Source organism: Convolutriloba macropyga, chromosome 1 (assembly GCF_964194025.1).
Source record: "Convolutriloba macropyga chromosome 1, txConMacr16.3, whole genome shotgun sequence".
Lineage (NCBI taxonomy): Eukaryota > Metazoa > Xenacoelomorpha > Acoela > Convolutidae > Convolutriloba > Convolutriloba macropyga.
In genome coordinates this window covers 40,980,108-40,991,065 of record NC_134468.1, presented here as the reverse complement: position 1 = coordinate 40,991,065, position 10,958 = coordinate 40,980,108, and the positions used below count along the sequence as shown (strand labels likewise).

Here is a 10,958-nt window from a genome sequence, read left to right as displayed (position 1 = left end):
AGAATTTCTTAAATTGTCTGCGAGTGCAGTTGTCAATTTAAAAAGTTTATACTCTCTTTTAACTTTGTTTTGGCTGCCAACTCCGTTGATTGTTGTCTTGAGTTGCGTGAAAACAAAAAGCTACTTGAGAAAATTGAATTATAACAAATTTATTTTTAGTGTTTACAACCCTTACCAATCAGGCAAGCAAAAAAACTATTATTGCAAGCTGCCTATTGTAGAAGCAAATAAAATTTTTTATCCTAAGAGTGTATTACACAGACAAAAAGGAATTTTGTCCGAAAGTTAGGTCTACCCTGTTTGTTACGGTTTTGATTTCAGAATTAATTTTCTTCAATTGTTTTTTTTTTCAGACCTTACAAAAAATGGATGCTTGAGCAGTCACCTTTTATCGTTCAATTAGATAGATGTTCTCAAACGATTAGACTAATTTTGAAGCCTCATTAATTATTGCCGGGCTTCGTCTCATCTTGGCATTGACTCGTATCATTTTTACCTGCTATCTTCTCAATCTGTAAATTAGTTTGTCGTTAAAATCTGTTAAATTAATTCATAGATGTCCCAATGTGTAATTTGCTGCATATTTTTTTCTTTGATGCTTTTTTTATTTTTTATGTTTGAAAATAACTTAAGAAAAATTTTATTTGATTTAATAGAATTTATTATTTTACTGAATTTTCATTTAATTTATAAAGAGACAGTTATCAACAAATTTTATCCATAAGACAGTAATAAAAAGCTAACTTTCTAGTTGATCACTTTTTTAAATTTCGGCCGAAAACAAACAATAGGTGCATGTGCAAAACTTGTGCACTTTTTTGCCAAATTTTGTTTTTTTAATCACGTTGTCTTATAGCTCGAGAACTGTGTGCTTGGCTTTGTCCGACTGTCCATAGTAGATCCGTTGCACGGAATGCAGCCCCTGAAGCTGAAGAAGCACGAGCACCTCTTTCTTGTGTTTAATGGCGAGATATACAACTACAAACTGCTCAGAGATCAGTTCGGATTTGAATTCGAGACTAATTGTGACACTGAGATTATCATACATTTGTATGCATACGGTGAGGTCTTTTAGAGTTTCTACTCACTCTCGGATACCCATTGTGAGATGTCGACTTTTATGAAAAGACTTAAGGTGTTGTTTTTTTCGTACCTTAAATGCAAGGTTAACCGCAATTGCGTAATTATTTAAATAACCATATGTAATTATAACTGTAATAACTATATATACTATAATATCATTATAACTATTTAAAAAATATTATAATATATATTATAACTAGAATGCCAAATTAAATGGTCCCAAAAATCAATTCCTATAGATTTAAGATAAAACCATGCTCGACCATAAAGTGCTATGAAAATACCATGGCCGACTCTTGAACACTTTAGATCGACTTTAATTGCTATGCTGGATCGTGTGTATATACTCAATATTGACCCCCTACACTTGACCCCCTAAAATTTTGGGTAGTTTGAGGACTAGAATGGGTATTTGAAAAAGGGCACACTGTATTTCTCCTAATATCTGTAAAACTTCAGTCATACACAAATTAACCGAGAGAGGCTGCGTAGATAACTAATTAATTATAGACTAAGAAATTACTAATAATTAAGGCCCTGATATACACAAATAGAGAAATACTTTTAAGGTGATGGAGGGTGGGCAGTATCATAAATTCAATACAATAAAGATTGAAATTTATTTGAATTTATAATGTTTCATTCTAATTGCGCCGTATTGGTTTCTTTTACGGTCCTTCTTGCATTCATAAAGAAAAAAAACTGCCTTTATTTTTTCCTTGCACGACTGTATCACATTAATAAATAATTTCTTGGTATCGACTTATGCTGGAGAATGCCTCTCTTAAAAACATTTTACCACGCAAATTTAATCTTGAAATTGTTTTGAGTTCAGTCGTGTATATAAAAACCCTCTTTTGGTAATTTCAGAGCTGCCCGGAGGTTGGTGGCAGAGCAAATCAGGGCTGAATCAACCTAAAGACATTCTGTTTTTTAGGATGGCCAGTACTCTGTTCATGTCACTATTTGCAATGGCCACTCTGATTTTTGAGTAAAATTTACTTCATAAAAAATAATATGTTCAGCTTAACTCCCGCCAAAAAGGTTCGCTTTATGTGCGATTCGAACTTGCGCCTGGGTACATGTAACACTTAATTTGTGTTGCAAGTCATAACCACTTAGCTAAATGGGCTTTGTTGTAATTGCCTACAAACTAGCTTAAATATAAATTGTGTGTATACTACTATAGTAATTACAAGTTATAAGCTACAAAAGTATGACATTACTCTGCTCAGACTTATCTTTGGGGTATGAGTAATTTTCAGACTACACAGGATAAGTTTAGCCAGGGCGAACTCTATGCCATCAATATAATCATAATGAAGAAATACTGCACATAAAGAAACCTAAATATTCTGGAGATACAATGTTTCAGAACTGAATTAATTTTTTACTCTTGAAATGTGCTGGTTCAGCGCTGAAAAGCTCTGCAACTCAAGTCCGGGTGAGCTTGAGAAAGCCGGCATGATTTTACTCATGATTTTATGATACAGCTCTCTATTTAATAAGTAGTGAAATGGGTAATTGAATTTGAGATCTCAAGATGAGTAAAACTTTTGTCCAGGAAATTAAGCCCTGATGACCTTGAGAACTATGTCAATATAAACACCGAGATATTTAAATTCTGCTTTGGAACAAATTAATTGGTCTCGAACTTTTGTTGTCGTTTCGTCTTTAGGATTGAAGCTATCTAAACCATTGAATTCAGTTTTGATTGATTTTCAGGTGATGTTGCTTAAAAAACCGATAATGTAACTTGTGCTTTTTTCTATGGCCTTCTCAAGCTCGTCTAGTCCGACCACCACTTTCCATATTTTGACCTCTTAACTAGGGAAGGTAAGTTGACAATAAAAGATTGAATTTGTTTCACCAAAATGCTAGGAGATCAAAAGCTTTGCTCTAAAAGACGCAATAACTCTTTACCAGATAAATTATCAATAGGAAACGCATTCTTTTAATATTGACATATTGTCTTCGTTATCCCATTAGGAATTGTAATTTTTAAATCTGAATTTTAGTAGCAGCGTGCTTTTTAGCTTGAGGCTAGTAAACGGGAATCAAATTACTGTGAGTAAAATCCTTTATTCAAAGAGTATATAAAAATTTCTGCATTTATCCCCGGTTCAGAATTTCTGCAACATAAAACCCTATCCTTTCAGCATGCTGTAAAATTGCGCACTATTTTTGGTCGATAGATGTATTAAGAAAACGCCGAAATACCAGCAATAATAATTTGTAATTTTTCTTAGGTGGAATTGAATTTTGCGTTAAGCACCTTCACGGAGTGTTTGCATTTATTCTGGCAGACGTAAGAAACAATAAAGTCTTTTACGCGAGAGACACTTTTGGAGTACGGCCACTGTTCACGTTGGACCAACTGCCAAATTCTTCCACTCCTGGCTACTCAGTAGTAGCATCCGAAGTCAAAGCTTTGATGACTGCTTACAAAAATTGTCCACGTGGTACAGCCAGAGTCAACATACACCCTCCCGCCCACTTTTCGGATTATGATCTGTGTCCGAGGAGCGGTAATATTACGTTTGTGAGGCGGGAGAGATTCCACGAGATTTGGGAAAAGCCAGTCTACTCGGTCAACGAGTTCCCAGCTGGGTCTGGAACTCTCGAAAAGGTTGTTGTATACAGATAATTATAAAATATTGTAGAACGATAGACCACCCTTACTAGACCATAATCTTGGGTCACTATTGGGGGTTACGAGACGCACATGGGGCGTGAACCTTTGCGTGTGTCTTTTTTTAATGTTTCCGATTTTAAAACCAAAAAAATGGCGTCATTGTAAAGAGCAAAAACAGTCGTTAATTTTCTCTTAGACTGTTCTGATTTCTGTCAAGTCCTTTATTAATAGCCGCACAGCGATAGCTGGGGCTATTATTGGCCTTCTCTTGGTTTTTGAAGACTCGAAGAGGAGTATTGGTTTTCTTAAGGTTTTTTTTACCGGAAGTACTATTCGTTCAGTCGATGTTTTGGCCTAAAAGCGAAAGTGAGTAAAATTGCCGTGTGAACTAATGTTTTCGTGATCGAGAGAAATTTTTTGATCATGCGCTGCGTTTAGTGAATGACTTCTGGACTTTGGAAAGTAGTTTTTGACTGAATGGCACATATTGATAACCGTTTTTAGCCGTTTTTTCGTCTAAATGGCCTCGTTTTTTTCTTGCAATTTGGTTTTTGTAGAAATAATTTTTATTCGATGATATAGTGAAATGTAAACCTCGACAATTGATAACACATTGTTTTGCAGAGCCTAAAAATGCGTTTGAAGTTTAAAAACTGGCACATATTTCTTGATTTTTTAGTTATTTTTTGGCTTTTTTGTATTAATTCTTCATTTTCGGATCTTTCGGCCGTTTTTTTGTCGAAAATCAGTAAATATGGCAACTTCCTTTTGATAATTTTTATACTCAACGCCTCTTTCTACCACGATGTAATTTTGTTATAAAATTGTACACATGCTAATCCGAATTAGGTAGTTTTTCAGACATGAGGTCTTCGCTGAAATTATAGCGTATCTTTACTGGCTTTCATCTGCACACGAATTGTTTTGTCAATACCAGAGCTTTCATTTGACATTTTCTGTTCTATATTAAACATAAGAAACATAAATTTTTTAACAAATAATAAACAAACAATAAACAAAAAACAAATGAATTCATGTTAGAGAAAATCTATTGGGTATCATCTTAAGGCATTAGATAGTTTTTCAAACATCTCCTAAGATAGCGAGTATGACCTAAAATTATTTAATCTCAGTCATAAGACTAAGAAAGGAACAACAAATGCCGTCAGTATTGAAAAATTTGTTATCAGTTTACGAATAAACATTTTCGGAGCAATACAGACTTTAAGCTCTGCTCAAAAAGCACAACTTTTTTGGTCTCCTTTGAATGGGCCTAATTGGAAACGGGCTCTTCTGTTAATGGGACAAAAAACAAAACATTTATATAAAAGAATACAGAGCAAAAAATCCAAGTCATTTTTCCTTGCATAATATCAACTAAAACTTGCAATTGCGGCCATCGAAAACCTTATTATTTAAGAAATGGCGCAATTTAGGAAAAGAGTTTGATTTAAAATACAAAAAATTGGCTGAACAAAAAAACCCAGTTGAGCATATAGTTCCCCTCCCACTAAAGTGGGTCAGTACAATGAGATAGCTGTAGTTAGTTCGTTTTATGCAGGTCAGACATGCTTTAGAGAATGCAGTAGATGTACGTATGATGGCAGACTGCAAACTGGGCTGTCTTCTGTCGGGCGGACTGGATTCTAGCTTGATCTGTGCCCTAGTGAAGAAACAGATGAGCAAATGGGGCTGCAACTATCCACTGGAGACATTTGCCATTGGTACAATAGCCCAAATTCTGATATAAGGAAAACATTCATTTGTAGAGTCCGCAGCTTACGTCCTGTCAAATTTTATTTTCATTCAATTCCCTTTCGATTAACAAATTTTGCTTATTTCATTATCGGTTTTTTAACCAAAAAGTATGATTTAATGAGAAAGTGGACGGAAACTTGAAAAATATCCAGATCATTCTGCTAAAAACCGTACATGTAAGCAAACTCAAAAAGATACAAAGCCTTAAAATTTTGCCATCTTTCCGGGTGTCTTGACTATATGGATAATGATGTTTTGATGAAGTTATATTTTGATAAGAGAAAAAGACAGTTGAGAAGTGGTTTCGTCTTATGTTAATCAACTATAGATTGAAACGTCTACTGCTGTTTTGCTGCGGTTAAGCGCGAACAAGTTGTGAATATTACTATAAAATGCCAGGGAAAGCTGTGCTTATTAGGCCTGGATAAGAACAGCAGTGACCTGTGTGCTGCCCAGAAAGTTGCCGACCACATTGGATCCACACACCACGCAATTGTGAAGACCAAGGAGGAGTTTCTCTCCTGCTTAGACCAGCTAATCTACCAGATAGAGACCTATGACGTCACCACAATCAGGTCATCTGTAGTGATGCACTTCCTGTGTCAGTACATCAAGCAGAACAGCCAGTGCAAAATACTCTTCTCAGGTACCTTCAGCAATCCGTAAATCCCATGAAATTTATTATTTGGATCTTTTGCAATTGTGACCAAACTATTGAAAGTTTTAGGGCGGATGAATAGCATGTTTTGTCAAACCTAACGAGTCGCGGGAATACAAATATACATATAAACGTATACTTTTAAACTTAGTAAAGAAAGTTAATCGTAATACTTTTAAAGAAAGTATTACGATTAATGATCATGTTCTACTGAAAGCGACACAGTTCCACTTATTTCTTAATTGAGAACGGCTATATTTAAATGTAAACTGCTCTTACCCAGGCTGAGGTGCCAGACCGAAATTTGATGTCCAGACCGAAATGTATCGGGGCGTCGTGCGTTCAAAATTACACTGTCTGGAAAGAATGATAGTCTGAGTATAGGCAACTTTAAACGCACTTTGAATCAGCTGTACCGATGCGGAAACCGATTAGTCAAACATAATGGTAATTGCCCCGACCCCTCTTAAAGGGGGGAGGAACTATATACTCATATGGGTTTTTTTTATTCAGACAATTTTCGCCGATCGATATATTCATCGTAGAGAGTTGGGACTGGTATCATTAGAAAGCTCGTCCAGCGTAGAATATGGAAATAAAAACATTTTTTTTATTTTTGTTTTTTACAGGGAGTTATCGAGGTTTAAATTTCTGAGAAAAGTAGAGTGAATTCCGTTGTTTTTATTCACATTTTCCAGAATTATTGTCTAAATTTTCGCCAATTTTGCTAAACTTTGTTAAAATTTTTACGAATAGTGTTTTTGATTTTATTTTTAAAGACAAAAAGTATTGTTGATTTTTTAATTTATTTTTTTTTGTCAAAAATTCGGGCTAAATTTTTCAAAATTCAGCCTTTTTCATCAAAAACAGCACGAAATAAGCATCTTTAGTCCACTTTTATTAAATTTGTTCCGGAAGTAAACCCTCAAACAACACTAAAACAACCTTTGTAGACTCAAAAGGGGCTATTTCTACTTCAACTTCTGTTGAGAGTGCTCTGTAATTAAAACTTTTCGTTTTGCTAACTTTACACGTTGATTATCAAAAACGCTGAATTTATTTTTGAGTTTTAACTAACAAATAATCTACAATTATAACTTAAAAATTAAGTGTTCCTAATGGACGGTAAGCCTTAGCAGGGCTAGTTTTGGACCAATCTTGGACTGTTACAATCCAAAAAAAAATCGGATGGTAATCAGTCGGTCTTTTTTTAAAAAAAAGTTGATCTTTTTTATGTTAATTAAAGAACAGAACATATCAAATCAAAGCTCCAGAATGATAGGTCCAAATTGCTTCCTGAGCAGCTCCAAGTTAATGTCTTTAGTTTATTACTTGAAAGTTAATGGTCGTTCTGCCTTATAAACATAAGTAATTTTTAAATAAACATTTGCTTGATGAAATTGTCCTCTACTTTTTTTTTTAACTTGGTCAACTTGTAGCTTAGTGTCAGCAAAAAAGAATTTTTCTTCTTTCTTCTGATTAAAAAATAAGATTCTATGGCGGTTTAGGTCTTAAATTATTGTTTTCTGGCTTTGACCCTACTAGATTTCAGATTTTTTTCATATTTAGATATCTGCCAGTTTTTTATTTTTTCCAGTTTTGTCACATTATCGCATTATTGAAAGTTCTTATATCACAAAATTGGCGATACAAATAAGGCTCAAATAAGAATATTAGAACTTCTAAAGATATTGATTATCGTTTAAACGGCCTCGACACTTTTTTCTTGAAGAATTTGGTTGAATTTTTTTTAATTTTGTCTAACTGTCGTTTTTACTTTGTCGTTTTAGTCGCATGAAATCTCCTATATAATGAGAAGTTTCGTTGGCTTTTCATGACAAAATAGATCAGCCTGATGGACCGATATTCTGATATCAGTAGATAGCCGATGGCTTTGATGACTTTGAAAACAATTGTGTTCCAAAATAAAAAAAACTTTCCAACTTCGCAATTTTGTTTTCTTATTGTCTCTTTGTTACCAAGTGTCGTTAATTACAGGTCAAATATGACGTTATTGGTGTCAAGGGAAGGTGTCAAAGGGGATTAGTGTCACAAAATCTAATATTTTCAAAGAATTCAGTAGGACCTTACTGGCTTCGACACCAGTTTTTCACAAAATAAAAGTAAATTAGTTTGATTTTTGTCATATTTGACGTTCTTTTTGTAGACGAAAGGGCTTCTTTCATAATTGCAGGTCTCTGGAGCTTTTTCTAGACGAATAAGAGAACCTATTTAATGATTTACTTTTGTAATTAATGGCTTTCATGACCTTAAAAAAAATTTTGTATCGAAAAAAAATCAAAGGTACTACTTACTTTTGTTCTTTTTTCCTTTTGTCTACTTGTTACCGAGTCACATTAATAAAATAAAACCTAGTCTCACATACTACATTATCGGCGTTTGAGGAAGGCGCAATCCAATATACTTTGGGTGCCAAATTATGGCTTTACGGCTTCGATTGGTTTTTCTGGCAAGTTTTAATTTAATTTTTGTTTGTGGTCTTTTTGTTGTTGTTTTTAGCCGCGTAAAAATTTGAATAAAGACAGATCTTAATGCCCTACTATAGAAGCATTGGTAATGGTAAACTGGGATTTTTTAATTGATTTCTAATGGTCTTCATTAATTTGAATTTAATTGTTCTAAAACAAAGAAATAAGTTAATTTTTTTAACTTTACTGTTTTTGTTCTTTTTGTTTAATTGTTACCAAAACTCTTTATGGACTGGTCCCATATCTCTTATGTTGATTTATAAGTTATTTTGTTTAGTTTCAGCTTTATCTGACGGTATGTTGACTTTGTTATTTAGTTTTGTTTTTTAAAACGGACAAAGTTTTTGATGTAATTATTGTTTGTTGTTTTTGTTTGATTTTGCTGTTCGTCTTAACTTGCTTTCTTAATATTGGCATATCTCATCAATCTAGTGCATCCGTTTTTACTTGCTTTCTTAATATTGGCATATCTCATCAATCTAGTGCATCCTTTTTTACTCCACTGACTTACTTGCTTTGGAGGCTATCTTTTCGTTCATGCACTTGTTTTTTTTTGTTTTTTGGGAGTCCCAAAATAACTTTTAGGTTTTTCTATCTGTTCCTCATTTGGTAGAAAATTATGCCAAAATTATGGATGAGCGCGGTCGGAACCATATGTGCGATAGCACATTACCGAGCCTCCTTGTTTAAAAACTACATTCACATGAAATACAGGCGAGGGTTCGGATGAAGTGACTCAGGGCTACATATACTTCTTCAACGCACCCTCTGACCGGGAGGCATACGAGGAGTCAATCAGACTGCTCAATGACCTCTATCTGTTTGATGTACTCAGGGCAGACAGAACCACAGCTGCGCATGGATTGGAGCTCAGGGTTCCCTTTTTGGATCACTACTTTGTTCATACCTACCTACAGCTGCCAAATGAGGAAAAGAAACCAATCAAGTAAACAAAATCAGAATAATTGTCCTCAAAAACTTTTAGGGTAATAAACTCTTGTCAATATTATAGTGCCAATATTTTGGATTTTTGACATTTTTTGGGATGCTTGCGATCTCATCACTACTCTAATACCCTTGTTATCAAGTATGAATTACATTTGTTCTGTGTGAGCGAATGCTTATGCAGATTAAACTAAGCTCAGATATTCGTACAAATAATGCAAGTAACGGTCTGAAAGAATTGAAAAGACGGAGAGGTTAAACAAGTTTTTAATTAGACAAGTTCTATGGCATTGTCCAGACTTTCGTACAGATTTCTAGACTATGTAATTCGGGGCACGTTACACATTTGTGCTCTCCAAGGTTGTCTGATCAGAGGTTGCTTCCGTCTAGGACTTCATCCTCGGTTTCCATCCGAAATTTTTTTTTCCAGTTTGATATTCTCATCATTTATAGTTTTTAAGTGTACTCTTGAAGTCACTTTTGAACTGAGACAGTTGATATTCTTTCCAGAAAGCAAACTTTTTATCATTTATGTTTAGCAATATGGAGAAATACACACTCCGGAAAGCATTTGACAACCTCAACTTGATCCCAGATGAGATATTGTGGCGAAGGAAGGAGGCATGCAGTGACGGTGTATCACCTCAGGAGAGATCTTGGTTCAGCATTTTGAAGGAACACCTCGAAAATCAGATCTCAGATGCTGAATTTTCAATTGCCTCGGATCTGTATCCTTACAACACGCCGAAAACCAAAGAAGCATTTTACTATAGGAAGAAGTTTGAGGAGTTTTACCCAGACCAAAGTCACCTGACACCTTACCATTGGATGCCCAAGTGGTGTGGTGAACAAACTGACCCATCTGCTAGAACACTGAGCCATTATCACAATGCCTAAGTTAGCAAAGTTGAGGATCACAATTGAACTAAATTGTATTTCCCAAATGAATTAATGCCTTCTATTTCCATTACATTTTTTTACAAAACCAAGCATTCACTGTTTACATTTCAAGACTACAGAGAGAGTATATTTTCACAAACTATCAGTATCTTTTCGTTAACCTTATGAGCAGACATAAACTGGTCAACTCGAGCTGGATCTTGCATAATAATTTTTGGTCCGCCTCACATTAGTGAGAGGGGTGACTCTTTGCCCAACCCGTTTCTTTTTTTTTTCAGTTAGTTTTGACCGGATGACATAGTAGAGAAAAATGCGTGGTATCATCAGAAAGCCCGTTGAACAAACAATATTTTATTTGGAGGGTTTTTCGAACTTCCTCTTTTATGAAGAGTTATGGTGGTTTGAAGTCTGTGAACACTTAAGTGATTTTCACTATTCTTGCTCACTTTCTTGGTAGTTTTTCTCAAAGTTAGCTATATTTTGTTGAAAT

At 34.6% G+C, this 10,958-nt stretch overlaps 1 protein-coding gene across 2 annotated transcripts; it reads left to right on the top strand.

Moving 5' to 3' along the window:
* Positions 1-719: 719 nt before the first annotated feature.
* LOC142349014 (asparagine synthetase [glutamine-hydrolyzing]-like) lies at positions 720-10,610 on the top strand. 2 transcript variants are annotated; one of them, XM_075400425.1, is made up of 6 exons: positions 720-1,061; positions 3,333-3,712; positions 5,298-5,442; positions 5,895-6,122; positions 9,338-9,569; positions 10,108-10,610. In XM_075400425.1, the coding sequence occupies exons 1-6, from the start codon at positions 914-916 to the stop codon at positions 10,463-10,465; spliced, it is 1,491 nt and encodes a 496-aa protein (XP_075256540.1). In that variant the 5' UTR covers positions 720-913; the 3' UTR covers positions 10,466-10,610. The 2 variants fall into 2 exon arrangements, with proteins under 2 accessions (XP_075256540.1, XP_075256532.1); XM_075400417.1 differs by having other exon boundaries at positions 722-1,061; positions 5,280-5,442.
* Positions 10,611-10,958: the final 348 nt, after the last annotated feature.